The sequence below is a fragment of the Tamandua tetradactyla genome, chromosome 10 (genome assembly GCF_023851605.1).
Source record: "Tamandua tetradactyla isolate mTamTet1 chromosome 10, mTamTet1.pri, whole genome shotgun sequence".
NCBI lineage: Eukaryota > Metazoa > Chordata > Mammalia > Pilosa > Myrmecophagidae > Tamandua > Tamandua tetradactyla.
Window position 1 is genome coordinate 73,369,277 of NC_135336.1, and position 22,585 is coordinate 73,391,861.

Here is a 22,585-nt window from a genome sequence, read left to right on the forward strand (position 1 = left end):
TGTATGTATCTGTTAGGTCTGATTCTTTTATCCTGTTACACATGATCCTCTGTGTAGATGTTCTGTCAATTGATGAGAATGGTGTTTTGAAGTCTCCAACTGTTATTGTAGAGACATCTATTTCTCCCTTCAGTTTGCCACTGTTCGCTTCATGTATTTTGGAGCACTGTGGTTAGGTGTATGCATATTTATGATTGTTACTTCTTCTTCATGAATTGCACCCTTTATTAATATATAATGTCTTTGTCTCTTATAACAGTTTTTTTATCTTTCTGTTTATTTTCTTTTTTCATTAATTTTTTTAAGAATATAACAAATGCAAACATCTTAACATATGATCATTCTGTTCTACATATATAATCAGTAATTCACAATATCGTCACATAGTTGCATATTCATCATCATGATCATTTCTTGGAACATTTGCATCTATTCAGACAAAGAAATAAAACGAAAACAGAAAAAAAATTTATACATACCATACCCCTTACCCGCCCCCTTTCATTGATCACTAGCATTTCAAACTAAATTTATTTTAATATTTGTTTCCCCTATTATTTATTTTTATTCCATATGTTCTACTCGTCTGTTGACAAAGTAGATAAAAGGAGCATCAGACACAAGGTTTTCACAATCACACAGTCACATTGTGAAAGCTGTATCATTATACAATCATCTTCAAGAAATATGGCTGCTGGAACTCAGCTCTACATTTTCTGGAAGTTCCCTCCAGCCTCTCCACAACATCTTGAAGGACAAGGTGATATCTACTTAATTCATAAGAATAACCTCCAGGATAACCTCTCGACTCTGTTTGGAATCTCTCAGCCATTGACACTTTGTCTCATTTCACTCTTCCCCCTTTTGGTCGAGAAGGCTTTCTCAATCCCTTGATGCTGAGTCTCAGCTCATTTTAGGGTTTTTCTCGTTCCCTTGATGCTGAGTTTCAGCTCATTCTAGGATTTCTGACCCACGTTGCCAGGAAGGTCCACACCTCTGAGCGTCATGTCCCACGTAGATGGGGGAGGGTGGTGAGTTTGCTTGTTGTGTTGGCTGGAGAGAGAGGCCACATCTGAGCAACAAAAGAGGTTCTTTTGGGTGTGACTCTTAGGCTCTTAGGCCTAATTTTAAGTAGGTTTGACCTATAGTTTGTAGGATTAAGTTATTTATGAAAAAACCCCAAGATTGGCGGCTCAACCTATTGCTTCAGTTGTCCCTACTGCCTGTGAGAATATCAAGAATTCTCCACTTGACGAAGTTGAGTTTTCCCCTTTTCTCACCATTCCCCCAAGGGGACTTTGCAAATATTTTTTTTACTCACTGTTCAAATCACTCTGGGATTTATTGGGGCAACACTCTGAACAAACCTATAAAATCTTCCGCCCTACTCAAGTTTCCATGTACTTATGGTGTTCAATTAAGCTGTCCACATAAGTTTTATTAGGAACTGCTCTTGTCAAAAGATAAATTTTGTACCACATAAACATTTTTTGCTTTAGTCTCACACATAAGTTAAAATTTTAAAATATTAATTAGTTTTCAATACCCTGCAGTATTGATATTCCTTTGTTCTTCCTCATACAAAAACATTTTTAAATTTGTACATTTAATCACTATCTTTATATACTCTAGGCATTCGTAGATTATACCATCTCAGTCTTTTATCATCTATCTTTCTTTCTGATTTCATTTGTGTCCCCTCTTATAACAGTTTTGCGTTTAAAGTCTCTTTGTTGTGATATTTGTGTAGTCACCCCAGCTCTTTTTTTTTTAATCACTATTTGCTTGGGATATCTTTCTCCAACCTTCCATGTTTAGCATATTTGTGTCTTTGGGTCTAAAGTGATTCTCTGGTAAAGTGCATGCAGTTGGATCATGCTTTTTTATCCATTATTCTGCCAATCTGAGTCTTTTAATTGGGAAGGTTAATCCACTAACCTTCAGTATTGTTACTCTGAAGGCAGTGCCTACTTCAGGCATTTATCCTTTGGTTTTTTTGTTTGTTGTTGTTTTCTTTCTTTCTTTTTTCTTATCCTTTGGTTTTTATATATCTTTGTCTTAGTTTGTTAATGCTGCCGGAAATGTAATATACCAAAAATCGGTTAGCTTTTATAAAGGGAATTTATTAAATCACAAAGTTTACAGTTTTAAGGCCATAAAAATGTCCAAATTCAGGCATCCAGAAAACTATACCTTGGCCGATGACTTTTAGAGCTTCTCTGTCAGCTGGGAAGGCACATGGGTGGCATCTGCTAGTCTTTTGGCTTCTGGTTTTAAATATCTTTCCCAGGGATTTTTCATTCTGCATCTCCAAATGTCTCTGTCTATATCAGTTCTGAGCTTTTTCCCCAAAAAAAGAATTTGAAGAACTTCAATAAGTGGATTAAGGCCCACCTTGAATGGGCGGATATATATCTCTGTGGAAACCACCTAATCAAAAGGTCCCACCCACAATTCAGTGGGTCACATCTCCATGGAAACAACACATCCAAACAATAGGTCTACCCCCACAAGATTAGATTAGGGAAAAGAACATGACTTTTCTGGGGTTCATGACAGTTTCAAACGAGCACATTCTACCCTCTAAGTCTCAAAGAGACATATTCTTTCCATATAGAAAATGCATTCATTCCATTACAATATCACAAAATCCTTAAACCATTTCAGAAACAGTACAAATGCAACACGAAGTCAGAAACAGCATATAATCTCATCAAAGTTAGTTACAGGCATGGTCTGTTCTAAGGCGAACAATTCTGTTCTGGCTCTGGACCTGTAAAACTCAGAACAAGTTATTGCTTTCATTATACAAAGAATAAGCAGTCATAGGATACATGTTCCCATTGCCATAAGGAGAAATCAAAAGGAAAATAGGGGCCACCAGACCAAAACTGTTCCAAAAACCTTCGGGGCAATTTCCATTACATTTCAAAGTCTGAGGTCATTTATCAACAGGGCTTTAGAAAGTGGCAATCCTACCCTTTCCAACGGCCTACATAATGGCCCTGCTCTCTTCAAATGCTATGGTGAGGGTTACAATACTGGGAATTGTTGAGGGGATTACTTTTTTCTCATCTCCACTCTCTCCAAACCTTGGGGCAGCACCTGGGCTCTCTGCCATCTCTGGGGCATATACTCAATCCCCTCAGAACAATGGGACCATCTGCAGGCCACCCCAAGTACCTGGGTAACATGCTCCACCTCTCTGAGGCCTGGGACATTGAAGCTGTTCTGGAACAATGAGGTGGAAGGCCTACCCCCTGCTTCCAGGACACACTTACCCTCTCCACATGTGTGGGTATGTCTTCTCTCCTGGCCTAAGATTTCTTGGCTTCAGACCTTCGTCTCCATGGTTCTGACTTCAAAGTTCTTTTTTCTTCCACCTGTCCCTTTTCTGGCCCTTTTAGTCAAGAATGGCAGTGGTTCCATTTATATAGATCCCACAACTCTCTTGTTGCTTTTCTATGCAGTATACTGGGATCATACCCATCAGACTATAGAACTTTTCCACAAATCTTTCTTAATAACTCCATCTCCAGTCCTGGCTTTTTCTAAAGTGGCTGACTGGTTCCATGCTTGGTTAAGTTCTCATGAGGGGCACTATTTATTCTCTGGGGTCTCCCTTTTTGAAAGCCTAGGATTTTCCAGACCATTAATTTCTTTTTACCCAAGAGTTAAGTTTTCAGCTTATCTGTTTCCTGTAGCATTTTACTATAAGCTGCAAGGAGAAACCAGGCTGCATTTCCCACATTTAGTTTGGAAATCTCTTCTGCTACATTTTGAAGTTTATCACTCTCAAATTCTGCCTTCCATCCAGTACCAGCACTTAATTTTGCCAAGTTCTCTGCCACTTTGCAGTAACACATGCATCATTTCTGTCTAAGGTCTTATCCAAAGTATCTGGAGTCCACATCTCTAGCAGTCTCTTCAGAGTAATCTAGACTTTCTCTGTGAAGCGCCTCACAATTCTTCCAGAATCTTCCCCTTATCCATTTTTAAAAAGCCATTCTAACATGCTTGACATTTGTATACCACAACACTCTACTTCTCTGGTACCAAAATCTATTTTAGTTTGCTAATGCAGTGGAATGCAATATACCAAAAATAGGTTGCTTTTTATAAAAGGGGTATATTAAGTCACAAGTTTACAGTTCTAAGGCCATAAAAATGTCCAAAGTAAGTTATCCACAGAAAGATACCTTGACTCAAGAAAGACCTGTTGTGTCTGGAACACCTCTGTCAGCTGGGAATGCATAGCTGGCATCTGCTTGTCCTTTGGCTTCTGATTTCAAGCAGCTTCCCCAGGGGTGTTTTCTTTCTTCATCTCCAAATATCTGTGTGTTGGTCCTGAACTTTTTCCAAAATGGTTGCCTCTTAAAGGACTTCAGTAAGCGGATTAAGACCCACCTTGAATGGGTAAGAGATGCATCTCCATGGAAACCACCTAATCAAAGGTCCCACCCACAGTTGAGTGGGTCACATCTCCATGGAAACACACTCATCAGAAAGATCCCACCCAAACAATAGGTCTGACCCCACAAGGTGGAACTAGGAAAAAGAAGATGGCTTTTCTGGGGTACTTTACAGTTTCAGACTTGCACAGGCATTTATATTTTTCCTTGTTTTTTTTTTTTACCCTTTTGGTTATTCCTACAGAAAATCTTCATTCCTTCACACTACTCTAAGCCACTTTTCACCTGTCTGTCTTGTTCTGTTAGCCTGCAGAATTCCCTGTGGTGTTTCTGGTAGGACAGGTCTCTTTGACAGACTATCTCTATTTCTGTTTATCTGTAAATATTTTAAACTCTCCCTCATTTTTGAAGGAAATCTTGCTGGATAATGAATTTTTGGTTGGCTCTTTTCTCTTTTAGTACCTTAGATATATCATACCACTGCCTTCTCTCATATGGTTTCTGATGAGAAATTGAGACTTTGTCTTATTCTGGAGCCCTTGTCTGTGACAAATCACTTTTGTCTTGCTGCTTTCAGAATTCTCTGTCATTTGACATTCTGATTAGTATTTGACTCAGAGTAGGTCTTTTAGAATTTTTTCTAGGAGTACATTGCATTTTTTGGACCTGAATATTTATATCTTTCATGAGTTGGGAAATTTTTTACCATTATTTACTCAAATATTCTTTCTATCCTTTTGCCTTCTCTTCTACTTCTGCGTTGCCCACATGTATGTTCATGCTTCATGCTGTCATCCAAATTCCTGAGAGACCTTGCTTAATTTTTCCCATTCTTTTCTCTGTCTTCCTGTCTGTAAGATTTTGATTTTCCTCTTTTCTGGTTCACTGATTCTTCAGCCTACTCAAATCTTCTGTTGGATACATCTTATGTTCTTTTAGTTGCTCTAATTTCTTTTTATACTTTCATGTTCTTTTGTTCACGCTGATTGTTTACTTAGTAATATTTATCTCTTTTGCCATATTTTCCTTTATCTCCTTGTATTGATTTAGGAGATATGTTTGAGCATCTTTGATTAGTTGCTCTAAATTCTTTGTTTCCTCTTAAATTTTAATTTGTTCCTTTGACTGGACTATATATCCTGCTATTTCTAGCATGGTTAGTAATTTTTGCTGATATCTAGCATCTGATCTGATTGTCTTGACAGGTTTACTCAGAATCTTGGTTTCTCTCCCTTGCCTAAGGTTTTATTGTTGATGGGCTTTGTATTAAGGTTTTTTTTTGATGCTTGGTTCCATTTGTTCTAGACTTTTATAATAGCCTTTTTTAAGTAATCAGGTTTTTGTTAGCTCTTCATCTGTTTCTTGCCCTGGATATGCAGTAAAACTTTTAAGATTGCAATTTTCGTGCAGTTGTTCTACCTTTAAGAGAAAACTTTGCTCCTTCTGCTCTTTCTCTGGGAATCATGATACAGTCTGAGTGTTTTTGTTTTGTTTCTAAGATTTCAAACTCCTTTCATTGTCTCTAGCTGCCTTTGCCTGGAGAGCAAACTCTGGAAGGAGTGTCACCCTGGACAAGACTTTCCCACTGCAGTATTTTCCAGCTAAAACAGGACAAGGGACCCACACTGGGGGCACAGATCAGCTCCAAAGTACCCTGGAATCAGAAAGGCTGTCGAAAGCATCTTTAATGGCTTCCCAAAGCTGAGCTTTCCTGGCCTGCTTAGCAAATACAACCCTTCATCTTAGTGTTTCCCACAGCTCTGAGGGTGTACTGTATCTTTAAATCTCTACTCCCTCTGACCTTGATGGTGTGGTATTAATACAGTGGCTGCTGCTTCCTTTGTCACAGTAGGCAAGTTGAAATAGTAGCTCAGAACTGGGACCTGGCAGTCCGTTTTTGCTAATCAAAAGCCATAGTCAGTGATCTGCCATGCCCATCCCTGTTCTTGGAAAAGAGTATTTTTGTATCTCTTTCTATGTCCAGTGAGCTACAGAAGGACTGAATTCCAACCAAGACTGCCCTCTTCAAGAACGGAAGATGTACCAGCAGCTGCCACGTGGAGGGAGCAAGTCACTGTTCTCTACCATAGTTTATTAGCCTCTTCCATCCACTCTTCTGTGGATATTATATTGTAAAGTGTTCTTTCAGTGTCTAGAACCCTAGAACAGTTGTCTCAGATGTTCCTGCCTGTTTAATAGCCATTTTGGTGGAAATACTTTCCAGAGCTCCTTACCTCATGTTCTAGTTTGCTAGCTGCCCAAATGCATTCTCAGAAAATGGAATGGCTTTTAAAAAGGGGAATTTAATCAGATGCTAGTTTATAGTTCCAAGGCCAAGAAAATGTCCCAATTAAAACAAGTCTATAGAAATGTCCAATCTAAGGCATCGAGGGAAAGATACTTTGGTTCCAGAAAGCCAATGAAGTTCAGGGTTTCTTTCTCAAGTGAAAGGGCACATGGCGAACACAGTCAGAGCTTCTCTCTAATCTGGAAAGGCACATGGTGAACACAGTCAGGGTTCCTCTCTCATCTGAAATGGCACATGGTGAGCATGGCATCATCTGCTAGCTTCTTTTCCCGGCTTCCTGTTTCATGAAGCTCCCCTGGAGACATGTGCCTTCTTCATCTCCAGAGGTGGCTAGCTGGTAGACTCTGCTTCTGGTGGCTATGTCATTCTGTTCTGCTCTGAATCTCTTATTCTCCAAAATGTTTCCTCTTTTATAGGACTTCAGAAACTAATCAAGACCCACCCAAATGGGTGGAGACATGCCTCTACATAATCCAGCTTAACAATCAGTCTTGATTAAATCACACCTATAGGGAGGTGATCTAATTAGTTTCAAACATACAGTACTGAATAGGGATTAGAGGAGATGGCTGCCTTTATAAAATGAATTAGGATTAAAACATGGCTTTTCTAGGGAAGAAACATCATTTCAAACCAGCACATTCTACCCTCTAGACCCTAAAAAAGTCATGTTTTTCCCACATACAAAATACATTCATTCCATCACAGTATCAGAAAAGTTTAAAGCATTTCAGTAACAATTAAATGCAATACAAGGTTAAAAGCAATACAAAGTCTCATCAAAGTTAGGTACAAGCGTAGTCTTGCTCAGGCAAATTCTCCTCTGTCTCTGGACCTTTGAAAACTCATAACAAGTTGTTTTCTGCCAACATACAAAGGAGGAACAGTCATAGGATACATATACGCATTTCCATAGGGAGGAAAGAACACACGGGTCACTGGACCCATGCAGTTTCGAAAATGTGCAGGGCAAAGTCCATTAGATTTCAAAGTCTGAGAGTCATTAATCCTTGGGGTTTTAGAAAGTGGCAGTCCCACCCTTTCCAAGGGCCTACACAGAGGCCTACTGTCTCTCCGAATGCAACCTTGGGGGACATCGAGGGGGGCCACATTTTTCTTGGCTCCACCCTTTCTAAGCATTGGGGCCGCATCTGGGCTCTCTGCCTTCTCCAGGCACATGCTCAGCCCCTCCATGTAGTGGCAGCCAGGCTTTCCTCAAACCTCAAGGAATGTACTCCACCTTCTCCAAGGCCTGAGGCAGCATGACTCTTCCACTGCCACAAGGTGGAAGGCCCATTCTCTGCTTTGGGGGCAAACTCACCCCCTCCACAGGCTTGGGTAGGTTGACTCTCCTGGTCTGAGGCTTCAAAGCCTCCATGACTTTGCCTCTGAAGTTATTTTACCTTCACAGTGTCCCTTCTCTGAACCCCCCAGTTCACACTGGCAGCAGCTCTGTTTGTATAAGGTCCCACAGCACTCTCATTGGCTTTCTATGCAGTAGCCTTGAATCATGCCCATCAGACATAAGGAGTTTCCACAAATCCTTCCTGGATAAACTCCATGTCCGATCCTGGCTTTCTCTGGTTCCACATTTGACTATGGCCTCATGTGAGTCATTATTAGTCTTTGGGGTCTCCTTTCTGGAAGCCCAGAATTTTCCAGAGTATCAATTTCTAGTTTCTTTGTACCCAAGAGATCAGTTCTCAGCTTATCTCTTTCCTGTCGCACTTCACTATAAGCTGTGAAGAGACACCACAGTGCATTTTCGACATTTAATTTGGAGATCTCTTCTGATAAATATTGAAATTCATGACTTTTAAAAAATCTGCCTTCTAGCCAAGGCCACTAGTCAATTTTGCCAGATTAGCTGCCATTTTAAAACAAGGATAGCCTTCCTTCCAGTGTGCAAAAGTGCACTCCTCATTTCTGTGTAGAGCCTGGTCACAGAGGTATCTTTAGAATCTATACTTCTACCAGCAGTCTCTTCAAACATTCCAGGCCTTCTCTATCAAGTGCCTCAAAACTCCTCCAGATTATTCCCCTTATCCATTTAAAAAGCTGTTCCAACATGTTTGGTATTTGCAAACTGCAGCAGCACCCCACTCTCCGGTACTGAAATCTGTTCTAGTTTGCTAGCCATCGGAATGCAATATACCAGAAACAGAATGGCTTTTAAAAGGGAAATTTGACCAGATGCTAGTTTACAGTTCCAAGGCCAAGAAAATGTCCCAATTAAAACAAGTCTATAGAAATGTCCAATCTAAGGCATCCAGGGAAAGATACCTTGGTTCGAGAAGGCCGATAAATCAGGGTTTTTCTCTAAAGTGAGAAGGCACATGGTGAAAACAGTCAGAGTTTCTCTCTTCTGGAAAGGCCCATGGTGAACATGGTCAGGGTTCCTCTCTTATCTGGAAGCACACATGATGAGCACAGCATCATCTGCTTACTTCTTCTCCTGGCTTCCTGTTTCATGAAGCTCCCCGGGAAACATTTTCCTTCTTCATCTCCAAAAGTCACTGGCTGGTGGTCTCTGCTTTTCGTGGCTATGTTGTTCTGCTCTGCTCTCTCTGAATCACGCTCATTCTCCAAAATGTTTCCTCTTTTATAGCACTTCAGAAACTAATCAAGACCCACCCAAATGGGTGGAGACATGTCGTCACCTAATCCAGTTTAACAACCACTCTTGACTAAATCACATCTCCAGGGAGATGATCTAATTACAGATTCAAACACCTAGTATCGAATAGGGATTATTCTGCCTTTATGAAATGGGATTTTGATTAAAACATGGCTTTTCTAGGGTGTATACGTCCTTTCAAAGCAGCACACTCCACCATTTTCCTCAAAAATCCTAGTTTAAAATTTTTTAACCACAGATTTAAATTATTATCTTATTTTAAATCTAGGTGTAAGAAGGAAGAGTTGTAGGTAATCAGACCTCAGTCTTCAGAGTTGCCCAACTTAAAACTTTCAGTGGGTTGTACAAGTTCAAATTCATATAATGACATACCCAGAGACTACTGAAAACATAAAAATTGATTATATATAATATATACCTGCTTAAAAATATTTTTTCATTAGTTTTAGTTAAATTGTATATAATTTTTATATTTTAGACTCTAAGAAACTTGGAGATAGTTTTGATTACTTGTTGAAGAAAAAAAATTTCAAATAGTAAATGTCTTATTCAATATTGGTATTCATTGCTAATGATTGTGTTGTACATTCTTTTAGACTTCTGCTATATGCACATAAATATTAGTATGTGTCTGTTCTGAAGCTTCCATTTTTCACTTGGCAGTATCACAACTATCCTTCCATGTCAGTTTACAGCTTTACACCCTTTTTTTAACATCTATGTAATATCACATAGCCTGTATTTATAAAGTTAAATTGATGTAATTGTCCTATGAGGCAATAGTTAGATTAAAAACTCTATAAATATTGTCTTTCTATAAATACCTTTGAGTACTGATGAATAACATGGGATAAACTCTTTAGGTCACAGGGCATACTCATTTAAAAATGTAACTTCTGCAAAAGTCCCTTCACAAAGTTGCATTAAATTATAGTCAAGTGATAGAAGAAATTTTACAAAAAGTTTTACCTAAAAATTAAACTAGATAAACCACCTATATGTACCATATTAGATATATATAGATATTACATGCAAAATTTATTATTTAAAGTGAAAGGGCAAATGAGTGAAGGTAGTTAAATGACAAGAATTAATTTTTCAATTGGGATAGGAGGTTTATCTTCTAATGCTTATTAGTGTTCTGTAGGGAATTTGAAATGATAGTATGCACTCTCTTTTTTTTCTGTACATTCATGTAATCTTGTTACAAAAGCAAGATATTTTAAACACTTTAATAGAAAAACCAGCTATTGAAACCCATTAAAAAAATGATTACCTTCTCTGTAGAAACTTTGCTAACAGGTCACATTTATAAAGTTACTTAATGAATGCAGATCATTTGTGTTGCCAATGCTGTTTATGTAAACTAAGTGCTTTATTGATGATCTGTAAAAATATATTGCTCCTCTAGAGCTAGCTCATTGTTTTATATTATTTAAAATTATAGTTTATTGTATTGATACATATGACTGCATTTTATAACCCTAAAATTGCAGACTAGACATACCTATAATAATTTTTAAAATAAATTCAGGAAACGTCTGGTTATCTTCTCTTATTCTCATCAGTTTTAGGTTTGGAAATGAAATCCTTCTACTCTTATTATAGGGAAAAAAAGAAGAGAAATAGACATGTATTACATAACACATATTATAAACAGCTTTGGTAAGTTGAGATGTGTCCTCCCGATTTGGGTCTGTTCTAGTTTGCTAGCTGCCAGAATACAATATACCAGAAACAGAATGGCTTTTAAAAAGGAGAATTTAATAAGTTGCTAGTTTACAGTTCTAAGGCCGAGAAAATATCCCAATTAAAGCAAGTCTATAGAAATGTCCCATCAAGGCATCCAGGGAAAGATACCTTGGTTCAAGAAGGCCGACAACATTCAATGTTTCTCTCTCAGTTGGAAGGGCACATGGCGAACATGGCGCTGTCTGCTGGCTTTCTCATGGTTCTACCAAAAAAGGGACTCTCTCCAAAATGTTTCCTCTTTTAAACGATTCCAGTAAGCAATTCCACCTTCAGTGGGAGGAGACACACCTCCGTGGAAATCATCTAATCAAGATATCACCCACAATTAGGTGGGTCCCATCTTCATGGAAACAATCAATATGCTCCCACCCAGCAATATTGAATGAGGATTAAAGGGCATGACTTTTCTGGGGTCCACCACAGTTTCCACCACAGATTCAGACCAGCCCAGGGTCATTTCATTTTTCCTGGTCATCAAAGGTTCCTGTGAATTAAAGTATAAAATTATTTATTTTTAATGGTGACAAAGTACTGCAATAAAATATGAAAGTGATAGTTATTATAAATCTCTTTGCTTGGACATAATGTCTACATATCTAATCTGTATCAGAGAATATTACCCTAAGGTATCAAAAGTTTTCTTAGTGGTATGCATTGTGTATATTTTAATTCTTAATGTTAATTTTAGGTGTCAGTTAGAACTAACCTGAAAAATTCTTCCCACATCATGTGAGAAAATAATAAATAAGCATGCTCATCAAAAGTTAAAACTTGAAAGGTTTCTGATGTTAGATCTTTCATAACTTTATCTAGTTCATTTCCACTAATATCTATATAAAGCATTCCTTAAAACTTAACTTTTGATATAAGACTAATCAAATCCAACTCAGGAAATTTCAGTTCAATTATTATTGTTTTGGGAGGGGAAATGTGAATAAACATTTAATATTATTGGCTTTATTTAGAGACAGCACCAACTTTCCAGAGCCTGGTCAAATTCAGTTTGCCAGTTGTGCATCATTCCTGCTTTTCTAAGATGTTTGAATTTAAATTAGTGTATTGTTAGCTTATTGACTATGCAGGGTGCTGTTTTGCGGCAATTGAAAATACCACACACATATACTATGCAGCAATTTCTGTAGAAGCACGTTGCACAGTACGTGATAAGAACTACAAAACTATTTGCTACATTATTTTGTTATTTTGTATTTGTTGATTCACAAGTTCGTTAATTTCCTTTCTCTAGACAATATGTTTGTATAGAACTTGAAGCTGTTATATGAAAATGATTTTTTAAACGTTTTGTTGAATTTTGTGCTTAACTAAACAGTCACCAAAGTGTGGAGGGCCAGAGATTATAGTTGTACTTATTTTAAAATATGAGTCACACCAATGAGACATTTATAATTCTTTAAAGGGTAGTTATTTAAATAGATTTTAGGGTGGTGCAGCAGTGGCTCAGTGGCAGAATTCTCACCTCCATGCCAGAGACCTGGGTTCGATTCCCGGATTCTGCCCATGTGGAAAATTAAAAAAAGAAAAAAGATTTTAACCATAACCGCCACAAATATAAACTTTATATTTATTAATGATAGATCATTTTCTTAAATTAGTGTAAATACCAGCAGGAAAATCAAATTTAAAAATATCAGAATTATATTTCTAGTTTTTAGCATGAGAGTTGTGATCATTTTATGCCATAAAAATATTTCTTTTGAAGTACTGCATCTTCCACGCTACTTTGTTAGAGGGTTTTTAATGGTATGGTTGATTACATTATATAAAAGAAACCATTTGTGGTAATACTATTGATGCAATTTTGAAGAAGCCAGAAGACCTAGCCAGAAGCCATGATTTCAACCAATGTCTTTCTTTTTGGGTTTGAAATTATAGTGAAAGGAATTAAAGGAAGGATGGGTTTTAGAAGACTTTACTCTTTCCTGATTATGTGTTTATTATCCCACTCTTGGAATTTTTTAAATATTTGGAAAATTTTTAGGAAGAAGTCGAGTAACTAAATTGTGTACCAGATCAACTGTTTGTGACATCAGCATTGTGATGATGAATATAAAAATTCCAGTACCAGTATACTGTGCATAAAGTTGCAGTAGAGAAAACAGGGTTTATGTTATTTTATTTTCTTTCAGCATTGGTTTACCGAACTACCACCCGTGCTAACATTTGAATTGTCAAGATTTGAATTTAATCAGGCTTTGGGAAGACCAGAAAAAATCCATAACAAGTTAGAATTTCCCCAAGTTTTATATCTGGACAGGTATGATTTACTATACTACATGACTTAGTTTTGAAACAGTTTAGTAACAAAATGAAGTCTTATGTTTAGAGGAAAATTGTGCTGAATGTTCTTAGAATTAATCTTCACTTTTTATATAACATAACTAATATTATTTGTCAAGGAAAATGGAGGTCTCTTTATGTTAGAAAAATAGATACTGCAGATAGTGCTTGCTATAAGGAAGTAAATGACTATTTCTGTAATCTTAAAATTTGGTCAGAATTTTTAAAAAATACTATTTTGTATTATTTAACATTCTGTTACAAAATTTTGATTGATCGTCTGTGGTAATGGCTAGACTTAATATTGTATCCACTTCTAAAATATTTGGAAATGCTAGTGATTGTTGTTCTTATTTTTCCTGTCAGATACATGCACAGAAACAGAGAAATAACAAGGATTAAGAGAGAAGAGATCAAGAGACTGAAAGATTACCTCACAGTATTGCAGCAAAGACTAGAGAGGTATTTTGTCACTTGCAAAATTATAAAATAATTTGTTTTGGGTGACTCATAATTCTAGGAGTAGATTATCAATCTAGATCAATATTTTGCTTTAATTGTTTAGTTTTGAGTTTTGTTAGAAACAAAAAAATCTATATATGCATTGGAAGATTGTTTTAGTATAAAATTAATATTCTTGTTTTCAACAGGTAATGTTCATGGTGCTGGAAACAGATATAAAATTAAATTAAATATTGAGATCTCTTTTGCATAAGGCTAAATAGTACTCTCAAGATTTCCATTAAACAGATGGCTTTTCTCCTTAATATAGAGGATATAACTCCTCATATTTCTACCAGGGCCTTACAGGAGCTTTATAAAACAGGGGAGCAGGCGAAGTATAAGACAGTGAGAGGGGGGAACCTGGAGAGTGTTGTGTGTGTAGAGCGGGTGACTGCCATCCAGCACCGGTGGGGTGATACAATACATGTATGTGATTTCTCTCTTGTCTAGAGCTTCTGATTGTTTCCAAAAGAAGCCAGAATCCAAATTGTCATATATTCTGCACATCATACAACAAAAGGGTACAGTCTGAAATATGACCTGAGAGATCTCAGTTTGTAACCTCTGATCTAATACTATATTCCATATTTTGATAACAATTTGAAAATTAATAACAGAGCTTTTTGTTCAAAACATGTAATTTCAAAAATTTTTATACTTTAAAGTATTGGTTTTCATGTTGAGAAATAATCAGAGGTAACAGTTGATTCATCTTGATAATAAGATGAGATGACAGATCTAAAAATATAGTCTTAGGATATGGTACTGTCAGTTTTATCTTCCTATTAAGTTTCAATTTATAGCAGCATTTAAAAATTGTAACAGTATATACACACATTCAATCTCAGTCACCTTTGGTTTCTTCCTTTGTAGAACACATATTTCTTGAATGTATATTCAGTTCTACCTTTTCTACTGAAAGCAAAATCATATTCATTGTTGAGAAGGATTTATTAAGTATTTTCACAATGGGATTTTTGACAATTATTGAAAAAAATTGGACAAATGTGCTGTATATACAAATAAAAGCATTCATACATTTTATGGTTAACAGATATTTAAGCTATGGTTCGGGTCCCAAACGATTCCCCTTGGTAGATGTTCTTCAGTATGCATTGGAATTTGCCTCAAGTAAACCTGTTTGCACTTCTCCTATTGATGATATTGACGCTAGTTCCCCACCTAGTGGTTCCATACCATCACAGACATTACCAAGGTAAAAAGTTTTCTTGATGCAAGTGACAGTTACATTACCTGTTTTACATAATAATTTAATTGATGCTTTAAAGAATGTTTTATAATGCATGTTGGGATTTATTTTAATGAACTCTTTAAAAAAAGTTTTGCTTACTTTTTTTTTTGACTGTCTTCTGGGCATTTACTTAACTCATTATTTTAATAGTCTTTATGGTTGTTGTTTGAAATTTTCATCATATTTCCTTTGTTCAGAACTATACCTATTTTTTTTTTTTTTTTTTTTTTAAAGAGAGAGGGAGGAAAGGAAGGAAAGACAGAGAAGGAAGGAAGGATGGAAGGAAGGAAGGGAGGAAGAAAGGGAAACATTTTTAAACATTTTCTTGTTTTATTATATTTTGTTTGTTTGTTTGTTTTTTACATGGGCTGGGGCCGGGAATCGAACCGGGGTCCTCCGGCACGGCAGGCAAGCACTCTTGCCCGCTGAGCCACCGCGGCCCGCCCTATTTTGAGGGGTATGTAGCTGTATAAATTTCAACCTTTTATGACTCATAAAAATAATATTAAATTAAAATTTATTTTTATAATGTAAGCTGGTAAGTATTAGCAAAAGAAGATCTTTATAATGTCAGTATACATGGATTTGGTTCTTAAAATTATGTATAAATAATTAAGCCATTTCTACTGTAAAGCCACAATTTCATCCTCATAATAATGTATATTATGAATCTTATTAGGATATTAGGTTGAGCCACATATTTCTTTTTAATGTATTTTCCTTTTAAAGTTGTAAGCTAGTTTAATGCTATTTAGCCAGTCCTTATCCAGAATTTAAGTGTGGAAAGTTCAATAATAAATATTGTATGCTTCAAAAATGCAGCACAACAGAGCAACAGAGCGCACCTTCTTCAGAATTTCCTAGCACATCACCTGCAGCAATTGCTGCCGTTTCATCGAGATCTGTAATACATAAACCATTCACGCAATCCCGGATACCTCCAGATTTGCCCATGCATCCAGCACCAAGGCACATAACTGAAGAAGAACTTACTGTGCTAGAAAGCTGTTTGCATCGCTGGAGAACAGAAATAGAAAATGACACCAGAGGTAAGAAGTTTCTGACAGCATAGCTACTATCACCTCAAATGGAAATGCCAAATATTTTTAAAATTGAGAAGGAAAGTATCCTTTGATTTTATAGTTAAATGTTACAAATTTTTTTTTCCTAGAAAGGCCTTTATATAATCTACTTGGACTCCTGATTTTTCTGATCTTAATATCAGATCAGAGGGGATGAAAGATTTTCCCAGGATCACTTAGCTGATTAATGACATAGCAGGTGATCTGACTTTCTAGGTTAGTGCTCTAAATTTATACCAAACTGGTCTTCACAGCTACACCATTAGTGAAACATCATACAAGCATCATAGTTTGTTCATATTTTGTACTTCCCCTGACATTTGCACAGTAAAGCTCAATGGTAAAACTTTTCTTTTTCTTAAGAATTAAAAATGTGGATCTCTAACAGAAATTTTCAGATATCATGTAATATGATATATAAGCCCAATGCCATTCTATAGTAGAGTTTTGTTTGTTAAGTTTATTTTTTGGTGCATGGTCTGGGAATCTAAGCCGGCTTTCCTGCATGGAAGTCTGTAATAGAGTTATGAATGGCATGCAGTAAAATAAGAAAATTAAGAACAGTGCTTGTGTGTTGTGTATATAAGTGTGCTGGTGTTTTTTCTATCTATCCTTGCGTGGAAGGAACTCTCTTCTTTATTCTGAAGTCATTTCCTTTAAAAAAAAAAGATGAAGTAATATCACCATTTCATGGTAACTTTAATTATATTCCTTCCTTATCAGAATGCAATTCCCTTTTCTCTCCCTCAAATTTTATCTTGATTTTTGTTATCTATGAAAAAAGAAAACATTGAGGGTCTATTGTTCTATACTACAAAATTAGTTTTGTATTTTAGATGACCACCTTGACTTCTGATAGATAATCAACAGTAAAGAGCAGTTCTAATTTAATAGGGACTAATAGGGTATAATGGTGACTATGTAACGATTAACATTAGTAACTGTAAAGATTTTCCTTAGTATTTTTCATATACAAAGGAAGTTTTATTATTTGAATTCATTCAGCAATATTAATTAAGCACACTGTGTTTATTGAATACTGTTCCAAGTTTTGGATTATTTTCTACTGGGGAAGGCAGATTGTGTTTGTTTTTATAAGCTTACATTCGAAAGGGTAGAAACTAGGAAGCCTGTCTTTCCTATGTTGGAAAATCACTGTCTTTTGAAATGATACTCAATGCAATTGTTTTCCCTTTACAGTGTTATGACAGTTGTGTTGGGGGGTGAGGGGTTAAAAAATAATTTATTTTGTAAAATACAGTATCAAAAGTTTGTGGATTTAAAAAAAAAATAAATTACGGAAGAGTCTTTTTAAAAATATGCTCTCAGGCCGTGAATTCCAGTACTTTGTTGAATAAGAGAAGTGGTGAAATTAAATATAATCCATCTCACTTAAAACCAGAGTCCTTTTGTAGAAGCGTATAGAGTCTGCAAGTTCATCCATCTTGCAGGAGGAAAAGGTTGAGAATCACTAGTATATGTTATTTCTTGGTTTTCTTTTTTCTAAATTATACTTTTTAAAGAACAGCTGATAAATAAGAATTTGCCATATTTTTAAAGATTCTTAAATAAGAAGACTCACTTCCTCCATTAGTATAATTGAATCAAATATCTGTTCCCCCCCATTAGGAAATAGTTTTAAAACTGATGTGTCCTGATTTTGCCCTTTTCTCAGTGTGATTTACCGTGTAATAGATAACTATTTAAACATTCTTTTCCTCTACTTGATTTTTAAAAATTTATGCTCAAATATATGTTTTTATTTTTTAAGCTATTGTATAGTATTCCAAAGTATTGGGTGTATTGTAATATTAAGTAATTTCTGTATTTGTCGTCAATGCAAATAGCGCTGGCCTTCTATCTTCATGTTTATATACTTCTGTGAGTATAAAAAAAGTTCCTTTTTTACTGTAAAATATGTAGATTTTAAATTTTAACTCCTTTTGTCAAATCGCCCCCCCCCCAAAGACATTTGAACCAATTTACATATCTACCAGTTGTGTTTGAGAGAGCCTGACTCCCAATATCCTTCCCAGCCCTGGAAACTTTTAATCTGTGGCAGCCTAGCATAGTTGGAAAAAAATGGTGTTTCATTGTCTTAATTTTAATTTCCTTAATTATGAATGAAATAGAGCATTTATATTTTTGTGTAAATTTCTTGTTTTTGACATTTGCCTATTTTTATATTGTCATTTGTCTTTTCCTTATTGCTTGTTAGAAATGTTTAATGTGTTATGGATATTAACCCTTTGCCTGTAGTATATGCTACCGATACTATTTTCCCAGTTTGTCATTTGCTATTTCATTTTCTGTTGGTTTGGGCAGGTTTGTTTTGTTTTTATAATGTAGATTTTCTTACGGCTTGTGGGGGTCTTATCTTTTTGTTCTTGATTACTGGATTTTCTATCATGTTTAGAAAGATATTTCCTTACTCTATGATTGCTAATATTTCTTGTAGTTCTTTGGCAGTTTCTTCCTGATTCTTTTTAACAACTCCAAAGTGTGACATGACTATAATATAATTTAATCGTTTCCTTGTGCACAGATTTTCCAGTTGTCTCTAGTTTTTAATCATTATGAAAGATATAGGTGTTGATCCCTGTTTCTGAGTAATTGTAAATGGATGACTGAAGTAGAAATACTAGATAATGGGATTCCCATAATTTTATTTTAGTTGTGATTGTAGTGGATTTTTATTCAATTACATATAGGTACATGATCTGTGGTGAAGTTGTTTTATTTCATTCTAAAGTTCTGTTTTTATATCGGTATATAAGGGGGTCTAGCTTTAGTTTTCATTGAAACCTTGCTTTATAGATTTAACAAAGTTAAATTTTATTAGCTCTATGCATTTTCTAGGTGATTTATATTTTGTTTTAGTTTTTAATTATGCATTTCTGCAGCATCTTTTATTAAGGATAACCATATTTCATTTTATACAAACTCCAAATAGTAATGTTTTCAGTAACAGTTGTAGGAAATTTTCCTTATTCCTCTATCATGTTGATAAGAGAATATTTAGTAACTACCTTCTAAGTCTTGGTTAGAAATATACTTGATGTTAACCTTTAAATGTTAATCTTTAATGATACCTTATATTTTTAGATTTGCAGGAAAGCATATCCAGAATCCATCGAACAATTGAACTAATGTACTCTGACAAATCTATGATTCAAGTAAGTGATATTTTGAGCTAGTAAGCATTACCAAAACTATTCATATATATTTTCATTTATCTTTCTATTATTTATCTGAATCTAATTCCAATTCTCTCTAATGTGTTTTGTTATAAAGTTGCTGAACTTCAAGCTTCCACTTAATATTTCCCCCATTCAGTTGTGTTCTCAATATTTGTGTGTACCATTCTTCTTATTATTTTACAGTAAAATTTATCCAAAATTTGTGAGAGACCTTAATAATTAAAAATTCCTATGTGAGAAAATAAATAGTTATTTAAAGATATTAAAAAGATTATGGGAGAAAAGTCTAAGGATAAATTACATTTTAACTTCTGGTGTACATTATAAAAGCCATTTTGTTAAACCCAGGCAATTAATTATAATTGTGAAGGTTAATAAAAATCATGTGCTGTTCATAAAACTGTTCATTGTAACTTTTTTATTGGAAGAGCCTAAGTTGGTCAACAACTGCATACACACTAAATACATTTTCATGGTTTCAAAAATCATCCTCTTATCTATGTACCTATCTGCCTTATCTTCAGCTTACTTAACTTCCATCTTTATTTCTTTTTATTTTGTGAAATAATTTTTGCAAAATGTTCATCCCAGCCAATTTTCTGTTTGCTTTTTTTTTTTTAAAGAAAACTCTAGTGTTGTTCTCCAAATGGTTAGTTTGGGTTCATAGAATGTGATGTAACAGACTGTGTAATTGCAGTTTAACTCTTTTGTTTTCACCTTTAGGTTCCTTATCGCTTACATGCTGTTTTAGTTCATGAAGGCCAAGCTAATGCAGGGCACTACTGGGCATACATTTTTGATCATCATGAAAACAGGTGGATGAAGTACAATGATATTGCTGTGACAAAATCATCATGGGAAGAGCTAATGAGGGACTCTTTTGGTGGTTATAGAAATGCCAGTGCATATTGTTTAATGTACATAAATGATAAAGCACAATTCTTAATACAAGGTAAGAGTATGTAATACATAAGGTGTGTGTGTATTTTTAAATAAGCCCTCTTATGTGACTGATCTGTGCTGTGGTTAGTTAGGTGTAACTCACTCAGAGAGTGAGGGATATGATTAGGAAATGCTATTGGATTGTTGTAAGTGGAAAAGCTGAAATTGAGGGGTAAAGTGATTAGGGGCAAGAACTGGCATATATTTTGTACTCAACCTTAACTATTAGATATATACCTGACATTGTTTCTCCTTCTGTAAACGCCTTAATGGCTACACACACATTTTGGCTCATTTTTAAGTTCCTTAGCCTGGAATAAAATACCTCCAATTTCTGGCCTCTGTATTTTCCATCTTTCCTCTTCACCATTTTCCATTCTGTACTTTGTATACCACACTGATGTGTGAACTACTTGCTCTGTTTGCTCAAACCATATCATTTTGCCTGTTTATATCTATGTATGCTTATGCTTTTATGTGCCACTAATGTTTTTATTTTTTTGTTCTTTTGGCTAATTCTTGCTGATCTGTAGACACAATTCAGGTGTTATCTACTCTGCAAAGTTTTTCTTGTTCTACCAGAAAATGTCTCTCCTCATACTCTCATAGCATATCCCAATAGTACATTTATTTTTTATGTATTTTTTTGCATGGGCAGGCACCAGGAATCGAACCCGGGTCTCTGGCATGGCAGGCAAGAACTCTGCCTGCTGAGCTACCATGGCCCGCCCTGCATTTATTTTTTTATTTTTATTGTTATTGAGAACTCTGCCTGCTGAGCCACCTTGGCCTGCCCCCTGCATTTATTTTTGTGTGTTGAAATTTTGAGTTGACTTGTCTTTCCCGCTTCATGTTGATCTGCTCAAAGCCAAGAACTATGTCGTACTATATCTTTAATCATTTCATTTATGATATTCTAATATAGGAATGCAGATAGAAAGCACTTAGTGAAAATTTCTACAAATTGATAGAATCTACTTTCCTCTTAAATTCATAGGAGACCTAGCTGGCTAGTCCACTTATGATTGAAAGTTTTTTTTTTAATAGGTGGTAGAGATTGAGTAATCTTTAAATACTAGTTTCTCAAATTCTGAACAATATCTTAGATTAGTTTTCAGTAACTGTATTTTTATTTTATGACACTATTTAACTGTTATCAGATTATTTGTTCTCATTTTAAGAAAATTTCCATTCGTGAATATTCAAACATTTGGTATTTTCTTATAATAATAAAAGTAATACCATATTAATATTTGAGTAGCAGAAATTTTGGCTTTATTTCATATGTCTCATTTCTATTATTCAGATTTTTAAAAAATGTAAAAGTTGAGAACATTGCCTGTAAGGGATTATCAGTGTTTTTCTGAGTGTTGAGTTTTCTTTTAGTTCTTAGGTAATATTCTGCTAAATGGAAATAATTCATAGTTTCAATCTATTTTTGAGTGTATTCATCTTAAGCTTTGCGTTTTTCCTTTAATTCTTGGTTTTATATTAGTTTTTGAAATATGATTTACAGAGGAGTTTAATAAAGAGACTGGGCAGGCCCTTGTTGGAATAGAAACGTTACCACCAGATTTAAGAGACTTTGTGGAGGAAGACAATCAACGGTTTGAAAAAGAGCTAGAAGAATGGGATGCACAGCTCGCCCAGAAAGCTTTGCAGGAAAAGCTTTTAGCATCACAGAAACTGAGGAACTCAGAATCTTCTGTTACAGCAGGTTAGTGCATTTTTATTAGATTATATTATCGCTATTAATATTTTTCTATGTATTATTTTATTATAAAAATAAGATATGCGCATTGAGAAAATTTCAGACATCATAAAGCATGAAGAAGGCAGTAAAAATCATCTGAAATTCCATCACTCTGAGATAACCCCATGTAACAATTTAGTTTACCCCTTTGCTGGATATCAATTCTTTTTTTACACATGCCTTTATCAATCTTGATAGATTGACGAGATCATTCTTTTGTCTTTCCCCTCTAACTCTCCTGCCTAGTTTAAGTGCCCTTGACCCTTCTTGGCAAGAAGCAATCAACCTAAGCTAATTCACTAAAGCTCTGAAGAGAATGAGCTCTAATAATTTCATATTTGAGCAAAATACAATACTACTGTACCTATATATATTTTGTGTAATGCTGCAATACCACCATTAGTACAGATTTTTTTCAAAATTCTTAAAATTAAAAACAGAATT

At 35.3% G+C, this 22,585-nt stretch overlaps 1 protein-coding gene across 6 annotated transcripts in view; it reads left to right on the top strand.

Annotated features, from left to right (window-relative positions):
• USP25 (ubiquitin specific peptidase 25) overlaps positions 1–22,585 on the top strand; it is a 147,217-nt gene that overhangs the window by 69,410 nt on the left and 55,222 nt on the right. For all 6 annotated transcript variants that reach the window (XM_077118742.1, XM_077118743.1, XM_077118738.1 and 3 more), the window contains 7 exons: positions 13,258–13,385; positions 13,775–13,870; positions 14,967–15,128; positions 15,987–16,213; positions 19,352–19,422; positions 20,170–20,398; positions 21,905–22,105. In XM_077118742.1, coding sequence (XP_076974857.1) covers positions 13,258–13,385; positions 13,775–13,870; positions 14,967–15,128; positions 15,987–16,213; positions 19,352–19,422; positions 20,170–20,398; positions 21,905–22,105 — 1,114 coding nt within the window. The remainder of the gene's footprint in view (positions 1–13,257; positions 13,386–13,774; positions 13,871–14,966; positions 15,129–15,986; positions 16,214–19,351; positions 19,423–20,169; positions 20,399–21,904; positions 22,106–22,585) is intronic.